Source organism: Falco naumanni, chromosome 9 (assembly GCF_017639655.2).
Source record: "Falco naumanni isolate bFalNau1 chromosome 9, bFalNau1.pat, whole genome shotgun sequence".
Taxonomy (NCBI): Eukaryota; Metazoa; Chordata; class Aves; order Falconiformes; family Falconidae; genus Falco; species Falco naumanni.
The window spans coordinates 41,007,944-41,032,665 of record NC_054062.1 but is presented as its reverse complement, the minus strand read 5'-3'; the positions used below and the strand labels follow the sequence as shown (position 1 = coordinate 41,032,665).

General features: G+C 42.0%; 1 protein-coding gene across 4 annotated transcripts in view; it reads right to left on the bottom strand.

The window, feature by feature from the left end:
- Nucleotides 1-1,210: 1,210 nt before the first annotated feature.
- Nucleotides 1,211-24,722, bottom strand: part of LRIT1 (leucine rich repeat, Ig-like and transmembrane domains 1) — a 55,662-nt gene continuing 32,150 nt past the window's right edge. For 2 of the 4 annotated variants that reach the window (XM_040607505.1, XM_040607502.1), the window contains exons 2-6: nt 13,912-14,058; nt 13,051-13,306; nt 10,020-10,486; nt 6,453-6,758; nt 1,211-3,992 (exon numbers count right to left, since the gene is read on the bottom strand). In XM_040607505.1, coding sequence (XP_040463439.1) covers nt 3,010-3,992; nt 6,453-6,758; nt 10,020-10,486; nt 13,051-13,172 — 1,878 coding nt within the window. In that variant the 5' untranslated portion in view covers nt 13,173-13,306; nt 13,912-14,058 and the 3' untranslated portion in view covers nt 1,211-3,009. Of the gene's footprint in view, nt 3,993-6,452; nt 6,759-10,019; nt 10,487-13,050; nt 13,307-13,911; nt 14,059-14,461; nt 14,568-24,722 lie in introns of those variants that run through there. The other 2 variants (XM_040607504.1, XM_040607506.1) reach the window with 2 other exon arrangements.

The following is a 24,722-nucleotide window of genomic DNA, read 5'->3' as shown; positions in this document are numbered from 1 at the left end:
GTGTCAAAAAAAAGTAATAATGCTGCTAATGTAGTAATTCCAAAAGATATTTGGATGTTTGTTTCAGTTCTTACAGCACATGTCTGTCCAAGGATTGACTTTACCTGAGTAAGAAATTGTTTCCAGGCATGAATATTCTCCTTGCCTGAACTCTGAGCAACGTATCTTACAACCAGAGAGGGAAGCTGGCCTGAGCTAACCCTGCTGAAACCAGGTGCCTAACACCTCTTCAGTTAAAATATCCACAAACAAACAAACAAAAAAAAAAATCCAGTGAGGTATTTGCCTTTACCTGCCTCCATACCACTGAAAAATCTGACCCAGAGCCTTGAAGTCACACTCCGCAGCAAATCAGTTTACTGAATGGTTTGACATTTCACCTGCAGTTTGGCAAGTACAGGGGTTTTCTTCTGACCGACACCAGGCAACACAGAGCTTACACAAGATTCTATCTACTGCCTGTCTTGTGTGACCCACCGGTGCAGTAGAGAGGCTTGTTTTGGAGCAGCAGCAGTTGAGACGCTGAGCTATGATGCCTCACCTATGAGTCAGGGAGAAAAGCCATAGGAGATAGAAAAGAAAAATCATGTTTGTCCTATTTGGGATCACTATTTATTCAGAGTGCAAAAACTATCCAATAGGCTCTGTAAAACCTAACACATCCACAGCGAATGTCACAGGATGCCCTCTCCATGCTCCCTCACAAGCAAAGTGCTGGCCCAGCCCGTGCCTTTCCATTGCCGGCTCACAGAGCATGTGGCGTAGCACGCACCGACAGCAGGTGAGAGCTGCTCCTCACCAGGGCTGGAGGTGGCAAATCACCCAGTTCGTGCCTCCAGGGAGCCAAAAGGTACATACCTCTCGTTCCCAGTCAGCTCCTGCAAACCTGACTTACAGGAAAGTCCTTGGGCAGTATGTCCACTCCGTCAACAACAGGAGAACTTCGGGACAGCCTGGATTCTTCAGGGCTAACTTATCCATCCAGGGCCAAGTCAGGCAGATTTCTGCACAGCCCAGTGATTGCGCTGCAGATGTAGGCAGGAATCAAGCTCAATAATACAGCAATCCTTGCAACTAATCCCAAAAACTGCTACTGGAAGAATTTCGGGGGGTTTTCTACCTTGGAGCAAGACTCTAAAAATAATCCTGGGAAATTCAACTGTATAAATAAGCAATAGATCTATTACATATTACATATTTGATCAATTAATCTGTTGTAATAAAAGACATAATTTTATTTGTAAATGTTATTTGTAAACCTAAAGATCTATGCAGTCCAGTGACAGAAGTAGCATGCATTATTTCATACAGAGATTGACAAATTCTCCCAATATAAGAGAAGTTCTTTATCATTAATGTAAGGAATACAGGGAGTCCTATCAGAAATTATTGTAATGTGTCACCTGCTGCTAATATTTGTTGAGATCAAATGACTTGCTTTCTCTACCAGGCCAAGTAATCTGACATAACTGAAACTCTTCTGTACAAGGAGGACTTGCAAAATCCATAGAGGGCTCCATTCCAACCAGTGAGTTTTGTTAACCCCCACTGCACATACAGATCCAGAATGTGTGTTGACATCCTTCCAATAAATTTACAAATACACATTTCAAAACAATTCAGCAAGCTTTACCAGTTTTCATTTCAACTTGCCTGGATCCCTCCCATTCAACATTTGGCAAAACATTTTCTTCATGAAGAATATTTGTTACAAAGAGAAAAACTTTATATACAGTACGAATACACAAGGGACTGGAGTGGAAAACTATGTGACTGGGACGTGCATTGTGGTAAGCACTCAGATCCAAATTCAAGTGGAGCTTTAGGACTTAATATAACTGATTAGCTCACCCGGACAATGAAAGTACACTTAGATAAATATTAGACGGGTTTTTTTCAGGGTTCCTGAACTTGTAAAAAGTTTGAAACCCAAAAGTCCACACTGAGCCTCTGCCACTGCTGACGCCATGGTGAAAGTATGACTGATGTGTGCCTGGCCAGCGATCTACCACCACATCACATACCCCTGCTCCTCATGGAGCAAGGGATTTTCATGACCTAACCACAAATGCCTGGCTGAGCCCTCTGGTCTTCACCACCAGTTTTGTCAGGAGAGCCGGCAGCAATGACAGGGCTGCTCTGGGAGGGTTTTGCAGAACTAATTTAAGTTTTTCAGTGTGACTAAAAAGCATTACAACGCCACACAGTTTGCAGAGTAGCCTATTGTATGATTTCAACTAGCACAGCTGATATAAAACATACTCTACTAATTACAATACAGCTACAAAATGCCAGCTAGGACTGATACTGAAACACCTCTGCAGTACTGTTGTTCAAGAAATCTTAACAGTGTTTAGGGCCAGAATGCAATCACAAAACGCTCTCTATTAGTTATTCTTAGGAGTGGATTGGGGTTTACCTCTTGATTTCTACCTTCTTTGCACATTTCTCTGAATTCAGAGCACAGAGCTCTTATTACACTGGACATACTAGAAGGGGGTGCTGTACAGCTGTGTTCAGTGATCTATTATGCAGCAAGCTGCATGTTTCATGCAAACATGGGGGATGTGAAAGGTAAGACTCTCAATCTCCACCTTCATAGGTATATATATTAAAATTACTAAACACTCCCCTGTTTGTTAACCAAAAGTACATCAAAAGAGAATAAAATACTTTGTGTATTACAGAGCAGGTACTAAGCACCAAGCACAGCGCGCTCAGAAATGTCACTTAATGTCCTCACACTCAGTGTGCACGCTTCATTTTACGAAAATAAAAGTGGTCCAGGAGAACGAGGCCATTATCACAGAAGCTTTTGCCTGGGTACAAAACAGCAAACCCCAAGTGGGATGAGCAACATGTTTCTGTAAAGCTTGGGCACCAACTACCCTCTTGCATAGTCCTTCAGCATGTGTTGGTGACAGAAGCATTGACAAGGTGGCCTGCAGTTCTGGACCAGAGAGTGTATATACAGCCGTGTGAGCAAGCCGACAATCAGCCTAGTTATTATCAGCAAAAGTATTCATTAGGTTGCTCCTCCACCTTTGGTATTGCTTCTGAGTCCACGCTGGATCGGGCAGACAGCAGCCTGTTTGACTCATCGGGGGTGTGTCTAGTCAAGTATTCTCCTTCCACGCCTTTCGCCTTGGCTCCAGGAGGCAGGCTTTCAAAGGTGACGTAAGACTCCTGAATTTCCTTGGGTTTCCTCACAAAGCATTTTTTGCAGCGCCTTTTCAGTGCTCCACAGCAGACCACCAGCGTCAGAGGAACAGCAATGACACAGGCCACGCTGATGACAACCACATTGATGAGCTTCTGGGTCCCTCCTGCGCTGGCAACTTCATCTGTTGAAAATATGATGCATTGCTCTTTCCTGGGGATCAGCCCTTTCACGCAGACACAGGCGATGTATTTGGTCTTTGGCAGCAGCCCATAGAGGGTGACCTTGGTTTTCCCTGGCTCCACGTTGATCCGCCGCATGTCTCTCTCTCCAAAGATGGCATAGAGGACACTGAACACCGTCGTGTTCTTTGTCAGAGGCGCCTTCCAGGCCAGGGTGATGCTCTGGTCAGTGTCTCCTATCACCCTGACAGACCTCACCATTCGCTCTGGCTCCTGCTGACCAGTAGGTGGGCTCACCAGTAGGTTTCTGGGATTATCTTGTGCCACATCTGGGAGGAGGAGGCCATCTCCAGTGCCCCCTCCAGCCCCCAGGGTAGGCATGGTGGAGGTGGTGATAACGTACCTTGCCACTAGCTTGTCATTGTAGGCAGCTGCTTCCATCCCACTTGCCTTCCCACTCCATGCCCCTTTGGCGTTAGAGTTGGGGTCATCCGTGCCTTCTGAGTCTGTGATGATGAGCGATATGAACGCCTCTGTTGCCCCCAGAAAATTCTTTGCTTTACAGATGTACTCTCCAGAGTCAAGATAAGAGACTACAGGCAGGCCCAGAATAGACCAGCTCATCCCATCACTAGAAATCTCTTGGTGAACTGAAAGGAAGGAAAAATATAAAATAAATAGGCAATAATCAATAGAATTAATAACATGTTTTGTAAAATAATAGGATTCGATCTGCCAAATGTCTGCTTGATACAATAGAATCATCATTTCTTTTTGCCACCAACATTACAAAATCGAAGTAAATCCAAGAAAAAGACAGTAACACTAAAATTAGGTTAAGCTGGGATTTACACTGCTTAAGACCGAAGAGATGTGAAGCTAAGATGTGATTTGATGCCATTTCCTCCAAATTGATGCAGTTTGAAAACAAAAAAGGGAAAGTTCTATTTATTTAAAAAAAAAAAAAAAGCTTAAAAGCTCTTATGCAGGTACAATACTTAAAAGGGTGGAAGGAGCAGGTGGTAATGTGACCTATATGAACATTAGACGCAGTCCTCTGAGTGACAGAGAATACAAGCAGCAAGATTTTCTTCTAAAAACCATATATGGACTAGCCTAGAGTATACGGAGAAAACCAGCTGAAAAACAATATCCCTTTTACTGCTAAATTAGTGCAGGTTTTTATGTTGAGCCAAACAGAGGGAAGTCCGAGCACTTATGACTGAGCAATATATACACAGCTGAGAGTCGGTTTTCTCACTTGGCTTACCAGGAGTCTAAAAGCAGCTTTTTTTGCCTTTTTCTATTTGTGCAGAAAAAAAGAGCAGGGACCATGCAGAAGGGTAAAGCACCCTCTTCATTATTTAACCAGCCTCCTTAGGATGAGCACGTACTAACTCTGCCTTTTCCCATTGAAAGGTAAACCAGGGAGGTGTGTGAAAAGCAAAGGTAAGGCAGAATGCACCCTTCTCCCAAGCCCTCATGGGGAGGATCCAGCCCTGTCAACCAGGGCACATTCCAATGGCAGTAAAATACAGTATCATTAGGAGTTACTTTTTCATTTTAGTTATTTACTGAATGGGTATATTAAAAAACATAAAGCTACAGGTCTTCCTATGACGCTTCCACGTACATACAGGCTGTGGGCTATTTCTCACTCCTTTCTATTCAGAACACCAACATTTCAAACAGTCATTACAGAATTGACACAAAAGCTGAAATAATGTCTTTTTCAGCAAACTTTCTATTGAAAGGCACTAAAGTCTGATTTAATGGGGCACAAAATACATCATTCTCAATTGTAGCTCAAAGTAAATTCAACCTAAGCTTTCAGGAAAGCATTCTCTGTTTTATTTTTCTGTTGTGGCTCTCTTTCAAGTGTAGGAGGGACGTTCACAGCATGATGGGTAGACATTATCATTATGAGGAGCAGCTCTGCTCCATCCTGCATGTCATGTACAACAGAGCAATGACTTGTGCAGATCCGAAAAAAAGATATTTATTACATGCAGTTCTACTGCTGTGAAAGAAAAAAAATGCTCTCTCCCCTCTTTCTGTGCACTGAGGAGCCCTATAACCCTGTGAAGATTAGACCCCATCCTTAGCAAGTTATCTGCTGAGTTTAGACCTATCCATGAAAGTCAGGGCCAGGGCTGGGGTACAGTAGCATTCAGGGGAGGTTGGAGGGATGAAGGTTCAGGTCCTGACCTAAAACCTCGAGGGTAAAAATCTAAGGATGACTGCCCTGAGTGCAGCAAAGGTTTCTTCCCTAAATTCCCCACACATTAAAGGACCAACATTGCAATTTTAGGTCCATCCATTCTTGTGAATGGAAATGAAAACATGATCAGTCACAAAAACAGTGGCTGTTTGAAAGCTTCCCCCACAAGAAGGGTGAGCACAGAAGAGGCACCTGTCAAGTGTTTCTCCCACAGAGCATTTTCCCAAGAGACCTTGGCAATCCATCAGAAATGAACCATTTGCATCCTTTAGCAGTTTAGTGACTTTTTTCTCTTTTAATGTATCGGTAATGTTGCCTCTGCAACCTCTTCTTTCTTTGTCACAGCAGATTGGAACCGCTGCTGAATTCACATCAGACACCTCTCTGCCAGAGATGGTTACTAACTGATTAACAGCAATGCATCACTAGTCTCAAAGACCCATAAAATAATTCAGTGGGAAGCCTTTCCAGTGACTGAATAACTAACTGGCTAACTTAAAACAGAGACTTTTGCTACAGCTAGACATATTTCATTTCTTCAGCTCCAACAGATTTGCAGAAAACCACTTGACTTCACCACCACAATTGTTATGAAACAAAGCAAACCCAACTTTTTACATGATAGTATACATTTACCTGATGATATCAACATGTAAGTGATTTTATACTGTATAGAAAATCACAGTGCAATAGTGAATCACACACGATACTATTGTGAATTACAGTGAATCTTAATTTTGCACCCCTTTCTATTTTTGGGGTGTTTTATCAGTGGGAAGGATGTACTGTCACAGAAGCTTCCATTTGCTTCCGACAGTCTGTAGAAAATAAAGGTGCAGGTCTGCCTCACTCATTCCACATGTAAGAGAAAAGCTTAAACCAAACGCACCTGTGCCGTTTAGTTGAGCACCATCAGCTCTTCTCCAGCTGAGCTCCGGAATGGGCACCCCTGTTGTCCCACATCGCAGCAGCACAGTGCTGCCCAGGATGGTCTTTACTTTGGCTACAGACGTATGTACAACGGGGCTTTGACACTTCCTTAGCTCGACTTGGCTGAAGAAGACTCCTGCAAGGCTCCGGGGCGTGAAGCATTTCAGCCTGGGCTCAATGAATGCTATGTTAGGAGACTGGAAATTTAGGAAATGGACCATTTCGTACAGACTGCAGTCACATACCCAAGGATTGTCTTGCAAGCCTGTCAAAATAAATCAGAGCATTAAGTGACTCCGACATCATCTTTTGTTTCTGCCACTTTTGTTTCTATTCTTCAGCAGGACAAACTGTGATAGACTCCTCACCTGCCCTGCAAGGGCTGCCTGTGCGTGTGCAGGGGCACAGGGGTCGGGGGGACGTTCCAACAGCCCCTTGATGCTGGTGACTGAGCTTGATCATTCATATGTTTGCCAGTTAGTAGACGGGAATAAATACAGCTTGCTAAAGTATCTCAAAACCCAGAGCTGAAATCATATTCTTTAAATTCAAAGCAGGATTATGCACATCATGAAAAACACTATTTGTGCATGTAAAGAAGAAAAAGAAGTTATTATAAACACATATGGTTCCAGGATGGAAAAAAAAAGTAGCCATGGGGGAGGGCTGGTTTGTTTTGTTTTCTTCTCACTGCAGATTATTAAAATATCGGACAGATTCTCATGCCAGCTGTCAGGCTCACAATAGGTGTAGGTGGTCCTACTTGACTGTAAGAGCCCTCTTCCAGCCTTCTTATTCTAATTTATTTTCATTATTTAGTAATCAGCTGTTTTTCCTGAAATGTTAATTTACACTTGATAAGATGAAAGAACAGTTTTAAGGATTAAATTGAAGAATATACATGTTATGGTATATAAAAGAACATAAACAGACGTTAACTATATTAAGAATATGCACATAGAAAGGAGTACATGGAAGAATACCCTCCCGTTTCAGAGTCTCAGAACGCTTCTCTTTTTCTTTTTCCTGCTATCCGAGTGTGTACCTATTGAACTCAAAATCAAAAAAAATGAGACGTTACTCTATTAAAAATAGACCTGTGAAGATGATACCAAATAAGCAAAATTGGAACTAGAGCAATGCATATCCATGAACAGAAGGTGATGAATTTTGACTAAATCTCTGTCATCCTACTTACAAATATCCACATTCACCTGTCCAATGGACAGTTTATGGTCTCTAACAGCTTTAGCTAGCAGAATACATGCAAGCAGTGGCTTTCTGGTAAGAACCAAGTTTTGACACAAGCACAGACGATGCATCACAAGGCTCTATGAGCATCAAGGGGCTGCTTGAATTTGCTAGAGTCAACAGAAACACAGGGTCAACCAAAAGCCCTTGAGGCTTCAGATAAACTGTTCTAAAGATTCTGCTGAAAAACTTCCGAGGCCATTGCATGCCATCTTCACTGGGCTTGGAAGGGAATCCGAAAGTGGTGGGCTTAGTGGGAGGGCACTTCCTATAAACTGATATATAAAAGCTATGGCGACTAAGTAAAGAATGAAAGGTCAGCTTGGCTTTGTTGTTTTATGGCACTTTTCCTAGCAGCTTACTTCTGACTTCATGCACTGCATAACAACTTATTCCAGACTCCTTGGCAGGTACCCCAGCTCCAGTTGATGCCACGGCACCCCCAAAGCCACAGTGAGCCCTTTGCTGCCCTGCACAGCACCATCCTGTAGGCTCATGTGGGCAATCCTCATGTGCAAAAGCTCACAGCCTTGGCACAGACTATCAGCCAGTGAGCTACCACTGGAAGCGCTTCTTTTTGAAGTCATCTAAAAGCAAGGGTTCTGAAGAAGAGTCACAATGATGCACTGTAGATAGGACTCTTTATTATTCATGGATTTTTTAATGCCTTCATGAGAAACAGTCATGAGGAAAGTGAAACAGAAACGTGCAGCTGTGTTCTCCCAGTCTTCTCCTGCGAGGGACATGCTTTTCATATACCTGGTTCCTGTGGGTCTGTGGGTGTTAGCAAGATAGGATCTAGGAGCTGGACTATCTATATATTACCATATTAATCTTAGCATTATACTCATTTGCCTACATGAATTTTTTAGGATTCTGGCACAAGCAATCTGTGCACAGCTGGCTACATAAACACTCAGGTTGGCCATGAGCATCAAGGCGTGATCTGTTCTTCTCAACAAAATACTCTCCTAATCTATATTGAATGGAATAACATTTTTACATGTGACTTGACTGTAAAACATAAAGAAAGAAAAGCGTATGGTCCAGGCAGTGTCTTGTCACGCCACAAATGAAACGGGCAATCCCAAACAGCTAGCATTGGCTTAAAGAACTTGATACCACATCTGGCGAAAGGAGATGATGAAACACCTGCTCCTCTCCTGATGCTAATGAAACCTTAAACAACATCTGCAAAGGACACTAAAAGCTTTGTAGGTGCCATTTTGAATCTTGTTAAAGTCTTGTGTCTGTTTCCACTGCAATCTGGTTTTAAAAACGTTACCCCACTAAATTTATCCAGAGAACAAAGAGCAGCAGGAACTCCCCAGAACGAGAGACAACTTGCAATATCTCTGACAAGATTATCAGCAAGTGCCTGAACTCACATTTGTGGCTGTAGAGGCAGTACATGCAAATGCACACACCCCACGCATCAAACACAGCCATTGGAGCTGGGTCAGCTCATAGCAAGTGAAGACAGCAGATGGCAACAACCCTGAACAGTCGTCAACCTGCTGTAGAGTGGAACCGCTGCACGATGGCTAAAAGGCTGAGTAGTAAGCCCCTGAACTAGTAAATGTACTTGAAACCTCATGTGGGGACACTCAGCCAAGAGGATTCATCTGTAACATGCCCTCTGATATAAAAATGAACAATTACCTCAAAGCCATACTTCTGAGGAGCCCAGAATTGTCACCAAAAGGTAGATTCTTGTAATTTTATAGCTGCCCTTAAAGGCAGCACTGTCTTGGTGGCTGTGGGGAGACTAGGGTTTAATTCTGTATAAACAGATAAACACAGCTCTGGAAAGAGACAAACTGGCAGTCCTGACCCAGATGTTATGCTCAGTGATGGCTGTATTCCTCTTTGGACATAATAATTGTCCATCTTCTTATTTAATGCTGCTTAAAATGGGTCGATTCCATAGTAACTGTTATTAGAGAAGAACACGTGAATGATGGGGAGCTCTAATCATATTTGCATTTCTGTCAAAAGTGGCAATGTCAATAAATAAAGAGTTTGAGCAAGAGTCACCAGTTTTGTGTTACAAAGATTCAAGCAAGTGATGAAGTTCATGGTGTAATAAGCCAGGTGTAAGGAGCCTGAGGTGAGTTTGTTAATTATGTAAATGAATTTGCACACTTTATATGGGGTATTAAATTGTACACAGCAGTGTACTTGCTGTAGTAACCACAGGGGGTGAAAATACTGCAGTAAGATGCAGAGCTCTTGAAATTTGTGCCCCCTGCAAAAAGACAGGCACTTCTCTTACCTAGGATGATCTTGGAGTTATCGTTGGGGAAGTAAGGAACAGCCTGGAGGTTGGCCCAGGTGGCAATAAGAGCCTGAGGAAGAGTCATCAGCTTATTGCTAGAGAGGTCCAGGTATGTGATATTCTTGACATAACGAGCAGCATCTGGAGGGATTGAGGTAAGTTCGTTGTTGTGTAAATCCAGAAGCCTTAGCTGTGGCATGTCAACCAGGGTTTCCCAGGGGAATGATATTAAGTCGTTCCCATCCAGCCTCAGCTCCTGCAAACGACGAAGGCCCTTGAAGGTGATCCCACTGAGGCTGGCCAGGGAGTTATAGGGCATCCAGAGGTACTCCAGGTTGTGGAGCATGTGGAAAGCCTCTCCTGGCACCCTGCGGATGGCTGTCTTTTCTATCCGAAGCTTGGACGTATCTACAGGGATGTTCACAGGAGTGAGAGTCATCTCCGGGTCGTTACACAGCACTGTCCTGTTGGGGAAACACAAACACAGATGTCACTTTCCTGTATTTTAAGAAGGTTTTGCAACTTTACTTTAATGCAGGATTTTGATCCATCTTTCTTTTTTCACCAGATTCCTTCTTGTTTTTTCTTACTTGCTGCTGATCTCTACATCTTCACCATAAGTACATCAACTTGCATTAATCCATATGTACCTTTTGACTGCAGAGATTGCAGTGTTGTGCCCCTCCTGGAGGGGTGTGAGTCTGACTCTGGCCCATATAGTGTTCCTGCTTTTATTTTTCATTCAGGTTTTTTTTTTTAGAGTACTTATGATAGACAACAATGACAGCATTCACGCATAACAGGATTCTAGTGCATGCTAAAACAAAATGATCCATAAATTGAACAAAAAAAGATGTAAGAAAAGAAGCCTTACTGACATGTGGGATGGCAGGAAATCATACAGATTAAATACGGCACAGGATGTTTGGGTCGTGAAATGAGGATAAGAAAGTCAGCTCACAACTCACTAGAATTACACCACAGCAAGCTTTGCTTTACTGCGAAATACTCGGGAAGGTGTGTGCAGCTGGTAGCAGCCACTGCACTGCAGGCATGTGCAGTTATGAGAGTGAAAGTGCAGAAAATTAACTCTTTGGAAAATGCTATACTAAAAGCAAGGCAGATTTATGTGTCTTGATCATTCCTTCCCATTTCTAATCTCTAGAGATCAAATCACGAAAACCCTATGCTGCATTTTCACAGCCTTCATACAAAAAATTGTGATTTTGACTTTGTCAAGGTGTGGGATTGTAGATAGCGATGAAGAATGAAGGGAGACAAAATAGGTCTCTCAGAATACACTTTAATTTGCCTATCAGCAAGGAAGGAAAGGCAAGTTCTTAACAAAATACAAAGCCACCTTGCAAAGGTAATAGGTTAGATAGGCATGTCCCACTCCACAAGCTAAACTAGATACCGCAAGAAATGTAATGTGATCAGTCAAGTAACGTTTTCTTATCACACTGCCTGGGTGATAAGCAGAATATTACAAAGCTGCCAAAACTAGATTGAGTTTGGCTGAAAGCAAATATTCCCCTACTAACACACACAAATAACATGGCTGAACTGGTCATGCAAGTTTCCTGGAGTTAAATGTTACTCGAGCCTACAGTTAAATTGTCAATTTATAATCAAAGCCTGGTACATTACTGTCATCCAGCACTTTTATTATGGCATTAAATTCTGCCCACCCTCAGCTGAAAATTGAGATTTTGAAGAAAAAAATAATTGATCAAATACGAAAAATCCAGAAATCCTCTTTCAATAAACTTTTGTTTGTTCGTTTGCATAGGCACGAGGCAAAATGTTTGATAACAGAGACACTATGACAGTAAAACAGTTCTTCTCATAGTGTCCCTAAACTATGTCAGTGAGCACTAAACATTTAATCTATGGGATAATCTTCTACTAGTGAGAAATACAAATCATAATGCAGAAAAAAAGGTGACATTTTGTTCCTTAAGGGTCTAACAGACATTTCCTTTATTGGGTATCTTACCAAAACACACTAAAGCTTTTTCAAGTCACTGAGAAGAAATTCACCTGGGAACTGTGACATTTATGGAGCAATAACTGGCTGTCCCATGATTGCATTCGCTTTTAACAATTGCAGACTACTTGTGTCTCTATCACGCTTCTTACTGGGAAAGTTTCAAGTCTTAAATCTATAGCACCATAAAAGAGATAAGAAAGTGGATCTATTTAATGGGAATCCAGAATACAGGGGACAGCCTTTCATTTCGGTATTGTGGTCTTGTCTAGAAATTTTTTTTCCAAAGGATTTTGCAGATATTGTATCTCTGTCACAAAATCTCCTCTGCTGTGAACCACAACTCATAAAAACGTAGCCTGTATTTCATTAATTCATATCATTTACTTTGTGATTATCTTTCAGAAAGACTTTTATTACAGTCCTCCAGAGAAATGTATGTACAAGAGCATTGCATTCAAAAATGGATGTCCTTCTGGTCCTGTCTTCTTTTTTAAACTGTAAGTTTCCAGTCTGAACATTATCTTATTTTATTTTTATTGTTATTATCATTTATCTTTTTTTTTGTTCATTTTCATCTAGAGTATACTGCTTTGCCTAAAATCTCCAACTAAAGGATTTTTTAAGTAAATGGAATTGCAGGTTTTGGTACAACAAAATAAACCAAATCTAGTTACATTTTAGAAACAAACCAGCAGAGCAGAATAAAGCCTTTTAAAACTAGCATTTTCAGCATAATGGTAAAAAAAAGAAGATGTTTAAATTTTATTCCCTTGTTGCCGTTGCACCAGCAGTACTTATGTCACTTCTGTTCTCACAGAGGAGATACCCAAACGCTTTCTCTGAAATCAGCTTACTGTGTTTTCAGAAGCTAATCCTCTGCAAATAAAGCTAGAGTGCAAAGCGACTGGAAAAATAATGGACGCAAAGTCTGGACGCAATATTTTCCCTTCCAAGCCTCCTTACAGAGAAGAAGAAATAAAATCCCCGACACCCAGCGAAAGAGCGGCAACCCCCCCGGGGAGAGCATCGGCATACCTGGCTTTCGTCCCTTCGCTGAGGCTGTGGTAGGCGCAGCTGCACTGCGACGGGCACGAGCCGCCTGCCCATGGCAGCCCTCCGAGCATGAAGCAGCAGAGCAAACTCACCACGATCCACATGGCTACCTGTGCATGGGAAGGACACCTGGGCACTAGACAACGCGGAGGGTTTTGCCTATTGTTTTATCCATTGACTGGTCACATCTTGTTAACTCCCTTTTGTTTTCCGCCACACTGTGATCTTCCAGCCCTCGCTGAGTCCATCAGATAAAAAAGGATAGGCAGGGATTAAGGATGGGGACTTGAGTTATTTTCATGAGGGTGCTTATTGCTTCCTGGAACCATACTGACAGCACTTCTTCCCTCAGGGAGCATCGAGACACTCTCCCCTGGCAATCTGTGGCTCTTGGGCAAGGAAAAAAGCAAACATACTTTTGGGGCACCTGCATTGCAGGCAAGATAACTGTTATCTGACCAGGAATTAGCAATAATTTATTTCCTCACAGTGAACTGGGAATACTTAAAAACAGTTTCTTGTGCTAATGGAACATAAGCTTCCTATACAAGAACACTAAAAATATATAGTGATACTATTAAAGCGCTTTATTTTCTTTTAAAAACTCCTGGTTTGATCAAGCAATTATAGAACTGTTGGCAACATGCCTGATACTAATAAACAACGAATAACCCAGTAAATAGGCACATATTTCAGTTTATATCAGGGCCAGCACATGCCTGCAGGACTGAGCGCTGTGCTCTGCCTTGCTAATACAACAAAGCCCAGATGAGGAACCATTTTGGGGAGCACTACCTGATGCTGGGCTGTGGGGCAGCTTCAGGAATGCTAAGAAAAGCTCACCTCTGTCTTAAGGACAGCCCAGGGATGCCTGTGAAATTATTTTTGTCCGCTCCTGTTGAAGGCAGTTGTTTCCCATCTATTAGAGAGGCAGCCGTAACTGCAAAGCTGATGGAGAGCACCCATGTTTTCAGCAACCTTCGTCTGACTCTGAAGAACACAACACATGTGAGAAAAGTAGAGCTGAAATATATGCACAAATATAAAGCTTGAGAAGTCACTATTTGAGATGGGAGCAGAATTCTATTCCTACTAGCAAGGACGTCTCATGTTTATAAAGACTATTATTTTCTGTTGAGGTGAAAGTATATAAATCACTCACACCACAAATGTGCACCACACTGTTAGAGGTAAAAGGCTCTGGAGAAACTAATAGGTGATTACTTTCAACCCAATCAGATTGCTACTCCCCCAGTTCCCAGCCACACTACGTTATAGCTTTGGCAGAAAAAATGACCCCTGTGTCAGATACAAAACAGAAAATGCAAGTTAAATTTGAAGAGAAATGAGGAGTAACTAAATGGAGCTCAACAGCTAGTGATAAAGCACTGACCAGCCACTACTCCTTCAAAGGTGCTTTAGGAAAATATTTCTCTTCCAGTTTGGAGCTCAGGGAAGCCACAGTGCCCAGCAGGTTTTACAGGGGAGAGTCCCAGATGCTTCACTGCAATGTAAAACATGATCAATTCTACTAAAATCCTGGACCCTGTTAACACAGTAGGGACCCTGCCATCTGCTCCACCCAGAGAAATGGGAGCGTGGGATCAAATGTGGCTGATTGAGGCAGAAACCACCCGGCATCCTGTTGGCATTTCAGCACTGGTCGCTTCCCAGTTCCCCTTTCCTTTACCTAAGCTCAGAAAAGACAGGGAAAGGAATTACAACCACGAAGTTTTATCTAAAAATTAGGTTTTCTTGGATTTAAATTCATATTTCCCTTGGAGAAAACTACAGCTCTGCACATTTTTAAAAGCCTGGTTTTATCTACAGCTGCCCTTCTACGGAGGTGCATAGGAGAATCAAATCATATGAAGTGCCATAAAGCCAGGGAAGAAATATTAGTATTTTGGCCTATGCATAGGCCAAAAGACATTTTGGTGATTAAAAATAAATAAGATAAAATAATAATTTTAAAAAATCCCAAAAACCAAACAAACAAAAAAAAAAACCACCAGAAACCATTCAAATGCAAACCTTCCACCTGAGAGTGCTATGAAAGGCAGACACGTTTTGAAGAGCTGCTCTGTGGATGTTACTCCTCAAAACTCAAATCTCTTCCACGCTTGTGCAGCCATCTCAGATCCCTAACAAAAGACTACTCCACGGTAGCTATCGGGATGCATGGGACATTCCAAAATAAGCGTAACACAGGCAACGTAAGCTGCCTGTTTCTGAAGCTGGTGTCTTTTCCTGTTGGCAACACAGGGTATCCAGGGAGCCCAGTTCCCCAGCCAAGCTGGATGCAGAAGGCTACATGGTGTAACTACCTTCACGTCTCCACTGTTTCCCCACTGCCCCTGCTCTCCTGCCTGGGCTGAGGGTCCACCTGTGCAAGGGGAACCCCTATGGAATAAGCTGGCTGAAGTAGCCCCAGCTCCAGAGCTCATCTCCCACCTCACCTTTCCAACACTTCTCCCTGTTGCAGACCTGTTCATTTTGGTTTTTGTTTTAAATATGTAATCAGAAGTCACCAGTCAGAAGTGCAGCAATACCATACCTTTTCCTACGTACAAACTACCTGCAGGTTAATGAGTATGTTTCAGCACCAGCGTGAGGCATAGATCCTAACCAAGATTGCTTACCAGGATTTCTGGTGTATAGCTGTTTTCATGCAGAATTCATCCTGTGTTCTTCAGCAGAATGAAATTACACTGGCAATTTTTCAATAATTCAGGATAATGAACTCTCAGAGTTTCAAGGTAATCTAGATGTGGTTTGGGGCTAACTATTAAACAGGCATTTTATGGTGCCATAGTTTCACATAAGCTTGTTTCACAAGTTACTCTGATAATTAATTAAGGCCAGCAGAAATCACTTACTGAGAGGATGGCCCAAAGGATTATTTTTCTCCATGCTATTTTCACATTCTATATTTATTGTTGTTCAAAGAAAATTTCAAGTATCTCATTATTTATTTCTGAAGAGCTGAGAACATGATGCACTGCTGCTCATTAAATATCCATAGTTGTTCTCTCATTGACTTGCATTAGGTCCCATTTCTAGATTTAATGATTTGTCAGTTCCCTTAATGATCTCCAAGCAAAGACCAAGCTTATCGGGTTTTTTAGTGCACTCATTGGTCAACTTGCCTTGCTGCCCAGCCTCTGCCTCAGCTCAATACTCACAACATTGACTGAAGCATTTCTCTCCCCACTGAAGTTATATTCTACTTGAAAAAAGCAATTCAATATAATTAACCTCTTGCCTCTATTTTTTTCAACGCATCTGATAAAGTGGTTTCCCTCCATTGGAGTTCTGGAATGATAGACTGGTAGACAGTAGCCAGTAACTGTGTGGTAAGGTTTAGCTTTCATGAACCTCGATTATGCCTCACAAAAGAAACGTCTAAGTTACAACTAAATGCCAGGAGCAGTAGAAGTAAACTTAATTTATAAAAAACAACAGCAATCAATAAAGAACGCCTCAGCAGCTGCTAATGCTATGCACTTCATCAAGAAAGCTGATATTTAGTTAACATACAGACTCACTGCTGAAGAAAGAGAAAGACCTGGTGAAAGGCTGAGAGATTAATAAAACAAGATAAATAAAAGTGGCAACATTAACACATTTCTTCACCTTGGAATGTATCTGCAAGTGTGTCAGAGACATGTGGAAAAGGGAGGGAAAAGGATCAGTCAGCTAACAACCCCGTTCTGTTTTATCAGCACTTACAGGTCTGAGGTTCTCCTCCCCATCGGCTATATCCTCTTATAATTGTTCGTTGGTAAATCACCACCAAATCATGCAAATGATGAGTGTCAAACCACAGATACACCCATGCTGGGCTTGATCTGAACTGGCAAGAGAGTGGGACTGGCCTCACCACTAGGAAACTCTACCAGAAGTTCATCAGGAGGTGAGGAAACCAGGTCAGGTAGGCTTTGGACACACAGAGCTGGCGGAGGAGGAAGGCCTTGGTGCACAGGGAGAGGTTATGTTCCCCTGGTGCACAGGCTTCACAGACATAACAGAAAGGAGCAGGCGAACTGATAAAACAAAGGCAATGAAACAAGATGCCTAAAATCATAAGGTTAGATGCCAGCACTTGCACTTCAGGGACTGCAGGAGAGGAACTGCAAGCATGCACAAGGCAGCATCGATGAGCAGGCTGCAAGAAGATGCTGCTTCTGGTTATATCCATGGTCCCTCTCTAATTCAGTGAGAAGGAAGAGAGAAAATTGGACAACAAAAAACAAACCTCACTACTGTGTTCAACAGACCACGTATTCACTTTTACACACAGTTCTGATTTCTCCCAAAGCATTTGTTTGCAGTGCAACAGCTTTCTACATCTTCACGGTATTTTTAAGACTTAAGTGTATCTCCTCCTGCCAGCTACTGAACAGTTATTCACACATTATACTACTTCATTTAAACTGAACACTCGTTAGCTAATTTTCTTGTAGGTGCAGGTGATATTTATATGTGACTTTTTAAGATCAATATCACCTTTTGCAACTGCCAAAGGTAAAAGTGCAGAGTAAAAACATTCTTTTCATGACAGCCAATTTCATTCCATAATGAAACTAGTGGGAGTTAGGTCCTTTACTTCCATGGGCACAATTCTGCACTCTAAATCATAAAAAATAGTGCTCCTTGCTGCTTGCTTAGGAAGTAAACTGTTTCTTATCTTCATCAAGCTGAAAAAAATCAGCTGGAGAAAAAAAGGCGTACAAAGCAGCAGCCAACAAGCATCATTCAGCAGAAGCATAAGACTGTTTTACGTACTCTGAGAATAGCCAGTTTCCTTGTTTATGTTTTTGGTCTAAATAAATGCAAAGCAAATGGGACAAAGATTACTGTCAGCAAAGTTCAGCATGTGGCAATCTTACCTATCTTTCCTTAGTGAGGTATAATTTCAAGATTTTTTTTTTTCACTTCGTTTTTAGTAAGATTAAGTTAATTACTTGACATTATCATTTCCCATTTTTTCCCATATAGAATTTTTGATCCCAAATTGTTTTATCAGCAGAATCTTCTCACGAGCTCAGAGGCAGAACCTGAGTGACAAAGTCAGCATGCTCCACTAAGTCACTCGTTTTTAATATGGCCATTAGGTAGAATTTATTTTTACTTCTTTTCCCCATATACTTAGAGAAATATGACATGAAGCAAATAAACCAGCACATTTTATCATAAATGAAAGCCATAAAATACCTTATTATCATGATTTTGTCCGAAAGGTTTTATTAGCAGGCAACACAAGCCAGACACTAAATCAATTTCATTAGGTAAATGCATCTCCAAGAAGCTTCTGGCAGGGCACATCTTGTAGAGTGGAAAATCCTCCCCACTGATGCAAGTCCAGAGCACATTAATGCATTATGTCATTCTAAATTGGATCTTGCACTTAATGCTGATGAAGGCAGCTCCTCCAAACCTATAGGACTGAAGTCATTAATAGACGTCTAGACATGCTGAAGAAATAAAATAAACCCAAATTTTGGCACGGAGCACTGTAAGTCTATCAATGGTATTTCTTTTGTGTATACGCTTACCTTGGCTGTTATAGCCAGTACAAAGGAGCGCAGACCTCTAACCCAAGTAGGAGATAAATGCGTACACACCTCTTAGAACGCAGCATTTGACCCATTTCTGTCCATGCAGCAGAAGCTGCTTCACAAGGCCACATTGCAAGCAGCTGTGCTCAGCGAGGCAAAGTCTAGCAGAAGATGGAGGTGTACAATGATCCGCCTTGTCTCTCCTGCTCTCCTCGCTTTGGGCTCATGTACCTAGCAAGGTCTCGTCATGGCTGATGCAAATTTATAGTGTTAATTGTGCATTACACTATTGTACCTAGGACCTTCAAGTCCAATGGGAGAATGGTCCCCTCACTAACCAGTAAGGAAAGTTTGGCCCCAGGGTGGAAGAGGTGACACTGACTCTTGCCTCACCTTAAGGGAGGAGTGCACCAGCCTCCATGGCCATGGCTCTTTTGCTCTTCCCCAAAGGCCCCACAAGGACAAGCAAATGCCACTGGGATCAGACGTACAGGACCCCAGAGCAAAATTCTCTGGGACAAACAGTCTGTAAATGCCTCTGCAGAGGTGAACACAGCAGGTGAGCTAACTTCTCTTTCCTAAAATCCCTCTGCAAACCTGTCTTTGAGACTATTAGTCTTGAGCACTAATGAGAGAGTGAACTTGTGTTGCCCACTAGATGGAATCTGGAAGATGCTTCCACCCACAAAAAATAAATGCACAGAAAATACATATAAATCCATGTCAGTAAATGTTTTAACTACCATAAAACTATCCACACCAAGGCAGTGTCAAAAAATAATGCAAATGTGAAAAACACATCTGAGTTGCTCGGTGTTATCTTTTTGAGGATACTAATGTTTCTGACTTGTTTTGTTACAAAAAGCCCTTTAAAGCTCAAAACAAGTATCACTCATACATGCTGCAGTCATCTATCAGCTTTCTGCTACGCCAGCTCTTAACATTACAGCTGGTAGTAGGGGGAGGAAGAAAAGGAGGAAAAGATAAGCATCGCAGCACATCCTCACTGCTGGAATGTACAGTTTAAAAAGTGCTTATTTCACATTTATACTAAAACAATGCCCAGGAACTTTAGTAAGGTGTAGGCACTCCAAAAGTTTTTATCCGAGACCAACACCTGTATCTCTAATGGAGCACAGCCAAAGAAGACATGACACAAAGATTAGGGAAAGGAATGTATAAACAAATAAAGTGTATCATTGACTTGTACATACATATATATGTACATCTAGATTTAAAGCTTAAATTATCATTAATAGAAAAATTAATACATTGCACTGGTAGCCATAAACTCTTGACTGATTTCTGATCAGAATAACAGCTAAAGGGAATTTTTACAAGTCTTCTAAAGAAGGAAACCAATTGCGCAGTGAATAAGACTGGAAAAGTATTTATGTGTCTGTACACACAGGCACACACCCATGGAGTTTCCCAAACATACACTTAGAACAACATAAATGTGATGTCCAACAGCATCATTCTCACAGGAAAAATACTATTTTCTGAGATGCCACAGCCACACGCCAGTTCACTGTACTCAGTTTTGATGACTGGAGATACCATAATCATATCTGACATTTGTATTTGGAATGGGTAAAACTTCTTCAGGTTAATATTCCTGGTCCTTCTTCTCTATTGTGCCTTCATTCCCTAAAATCCAGTAAGGTTTCTACAGTTTAACAAAACAAGCTAACTTTGGGCTTAGCATCCTTAGCTGCATGACAGAGGGGGTCATGCAGTAGTATTGCTGACTGCAACAACCTTTTCTGATTTGGACCTTAATAGTATTAGTCTAAGCCCTATAGAGTCACCTCTGCTTAGGAAACAGTGCCTGTTTTATTTTGCTTCCTCAGGCATGCAAGAAGAATTAAACTTCCAGCACTGTTTATTTGGCTTCTGAACGCAGATGGAGCATAACGTTTTACACAGCGACCCTCTGCCCTCTTTCCAGTCTGATAATCACCAGTTTTCCTATTCTGATTTAGCTGCCTACAGCCTCGAGAATTTGCAGTCCAAGGACATGCCCTTGTGACAGTTCTAGTGAAGTTCTTGGAAGCTGCAAGTCAATGTTTACACACAGGGACCAAGAAAAATAGAAAAGAAAAAAAAAAAAAAAGAAGACTACAGAAAAAGGGAGAAAAGGTAGGAAGAAAGTGAAAAGGGAAAGTTTTTGCCCTGGTGTATTCTACCTCCTTAATGTTATTTTTCTCAGAGCAGTAAGCTTTTATCAATCCATTTTCTCCAGTGATGCAATGCATGCATATATATATATTTTTTTTTTTTTTTTTCATGTGGTGGGGTCATAATAGGAGAATTACAATGTCTGTGTAATTATTCTTATTTTTCTTGGACTAAATGCTTCATTATATATATTTTTTAAAAAAATATGATTATTTGTGAAATAAGAGAGGGGCAGTTTGGGGAGTTAACAGCAGAAAATCATGGCATGCCATGCCTCAGGTAGCCGCTCACCCCCACAACCATCCTACTGACCCACAGAAGGGCAAAAAGGAAAAGCATTACACTTTGCTCCTCCTGCTTTGCTTTGCAGCCCATCCTTCATTTGTTCAACCTATGAAGATACATAACTGGCCTAATATTGATGACCTATCCTTACCAAGATAAGAGTAAGAAAAAAACCTGGGAAGATGAGGGAAGCCTTTGATGATCAGGAGCTTCCTCTAAGCGCTGACTCCCCTGTCCCATCTGCCTGCAGGCACAGGAATATTAAACGCATGCAGAGCCATCTTCAGAGAAACTCAATTTGCTTCAGATGAACTTTTCCAGGGCAAAAGCAAGTCCTACAGTCCCACTCAGACCAGCAGAAACACAGGGAAGGCTGATGCACCGAGGGGAACAGCAGGAGGTGGCATGTGCTGCAGCCTGCAAGAAACATATAATGAGATGAAGTCTTGGTAAGGGCTTTCCCTAAGGAATTTCCCACAGAAGTGAAGGGGTTGCAAGGTCCTCAGAAAGTCCTGTCATCTGGGGACAGTTTAATCATCTATCATGATGGACATTAAGCTCTTTTACCGATATATCCAAAAAAACCCCCAAGCTTCTCTTGTTATCTTGACAGTTTACTGCTCAGTGCCTGTATTTTAACCTCCACAGTTCTAGGCATTTCTGCCTTATTAATAAATGCATTCATAAAGTTTTAAAATTACCATTTATATTTGTTTCAAAGTATCATGTAAAGTGTTTGGCAGGTTACTTCATTTTGCTGGAGGAACTTAAGCAAAACAATTTGTTTCATGGGCATTCTCTCTTATTCCAACTTGCCTTTAAGATACCTATGTAACATAAGGTTCACATATTTTGTCTGTCTGAAAAGCAATTTCCTAATCAAGACTTCCACTTTATGATGAGATTTTGCCCACCAGAGGTCCTATTCAGGGATTGATTGGGTTTTTTTTCTGTAAAAAGAAAAAAATTACCAGGGACTAAAGTAACTGAAAGCTGCGTAAGAGCGCCTGGAACTATCATTTTGAAATGGCACACTATGAAAACTTCTCTCCACCTTCATTATCTAGCTACAAAACAAACAATAATTCAGTAACATTCTCATATTAGAGACTGCAACAAAGGCACAACTGAAGGCTTTGCCTTCATCATGATTAATTTCATTTTGTGAGAGAACATAATGTTGTTTTTACAAGTCTTGTACCACTCTATTATAAAAGGCAACTCAGCTTGAAGAAATTGTGTATTACGCTGAGCCTAAACAATTGGGTAACAGAAGCTAAAATAATTAGGCAATCTTTAAAAAACCTGTAACATTTATTTTATGGTAATACAGGGGAAAGCCCTGACTAATTCACAGGTGTGGTTTATAAATAATTGTTGATTATTCCTAACGTGCACTGAAAAGTGCACTTTGATAACACAAGAGACCTTAATACATCTATTGTAAAAAATACATATTTGGTCAGGTTTCCATAGAAGAGTTCAGGAGAAGAAAGAAGCCAAAAGAAGAGAGGAGCAGGCAATGACTGCAGTTAACCCCAAGCTTCAAAAGAAGTGGAAAGCCCCAAATCTTTATGTTCTGGTACAAAAGATTGGACTGATTCTTAATATAGCCACCTAAAAGGTGGCATCAATCTGAAGTAGTCACTGGGCTCTCTCAACAGTTAGTGAAGAGGAAGAGGTGTCTCTAGAGTGCAATTTGTCCTGCCCTAAGACAAGTGATGCTTGGGAACTATCCGTTTCCTCCGGTAACAGTAAAGAAACCCTAGCTTAGACTAGATAGATAATTAGCAGATCTGGATTTTACATGGAAAAAATTAGATGTGATGAATCCCTCAGTGTAAACACAGATCTTATACTGAAGCCAAGGAAAGCTATGCAGAATTCAGGTTTAAGTAATGTTTCTGAGGGAAGTGTCAGCAGAAAGTTTGGGAAAATACCTGCACAAAGAGACACTGGTAGAAAGACTGCTAAGACAAGTAAGATCTGCAATATCACAGTGATGAGAAAAATGAGGTGCTTTTGTCATACTAGATACTTTGGCCTAGAAGTTCATCTCCATACACAGGCAGTAGCATACGCTCATTGAGGACCAGTTCAGAGAGAGTCCCGTTGCTTCTTTACAGGAGCAACAGCAAACAGAAGGAGAGCTGGTGTACAAACTCTCCCTCAGCACAGCTAAAGTCCCTCTTGAAAGCAGAGTTTCTTTTGAGTACTGGCTACTGGTCTTTGAACCATAATTCCTGGAAGAGTTCTTATTCTGCATGCTGTGGGAAGGCCTCAGCCCCGCAGGGCAAACCAAACAGTGCTAGGCATATCTTACACTCTATAGGACTGCCTTCTCCTCCACAGTCCTGAAACATGCCGCTATTCGGCAGAGATAGCATATTTCATTGTGCTGTGGATAAGTATACCACCCTAAAATTAGTAGACAAAGTGAAAGCAAAATATAGTGTTTACAGGCATCTGAAATGCATTTTGAGAAACAGGTAACAGATCAAGGCAACAATTATACATCTTTGATAATGATCACAATTGGTGTATCCAGCAAAGACTAAGTTTAGGATGCAATTAACTCTATTAATTTTCTAGCCTAGGTGAATATGTATATTTTTACCAAATATGTATTCACTTTACTATGAATTAAGCCACCTGTCTCTAGAGGGGTAACTTAAACCGCAGGAATGAAAGGCAATGTTTCCCAGTCCCACTGCAGCTTTCCCCCCAATGCCTGGAGCAGCAGTGCACGGGGAAGCCAGCCCCAGCACAGCCAGGTCCCCAGCAGCCAGGCGGTGCGGCCACCAGGCCACGGCACAGCTGTGACCGGCTGTCTGGATCCAGGCAGCACTGCATCACATCCTTGCGTAGCCAAGCACAGGGTTAATGCGTGACATTTGGGCAGGAGGTGAGGCACCTTCATCCTTTTTTGAAGGAATTTTCACACAGCACCGCTCTGGCTGTGAAGATGCTCCTCCTGCTTTCTTCCCATTGAATTTACACCTCCCTCACTTTGGCTCAGCATGGCCCAGGAGCTTTCCCTGGATATTTTCCCTGATCTTGGCTCTCTGCACTTGCAAGCAAGCCCCTTCCTCTGCACAGCAGCACCTCCCAGCCCCCATGCTGTCCTTGGAGAGTACAAACCCTGCTCTGGACCCCTCACGCCCTCCCCACCGGACCCAGGGCTGCCACGCTCACTCCCCAAAAGCACGGCCACTGGCTCCTGCTTCTCCCATGCCTTCTCGGCCATCCTCAGCCTTCACCACTGCTTCTTCCTCCAAGCACATCTGGAGGCAGCTGCAGAGACAGGTTGGCAAGTGTGTTAGACTGTCAGACTGTTGAGGAGAGCAGTTGTTACGTGGTCACAGGCTTGTCTAAAGGGCTGATGCCTGTGCACACTGCTCTGCAGGCTTTTCCCCTGCATCATCCCTCCTGTGGCCAATGCTAGGTGCCTGTTTACAATCTAGGGGGTATTCCTACTCATTACTTCCAGATCAAAACAAATTTTCAGAACTGCAACCACAAGGTCTCCAGACAATACGCTTTCTGGTTTCCTTGCCTTGATGAGAAGCATTTCCCATGGGGACCAAGATTACCACTCATTCCTGTGATATCAAACTGAAGTTCTGT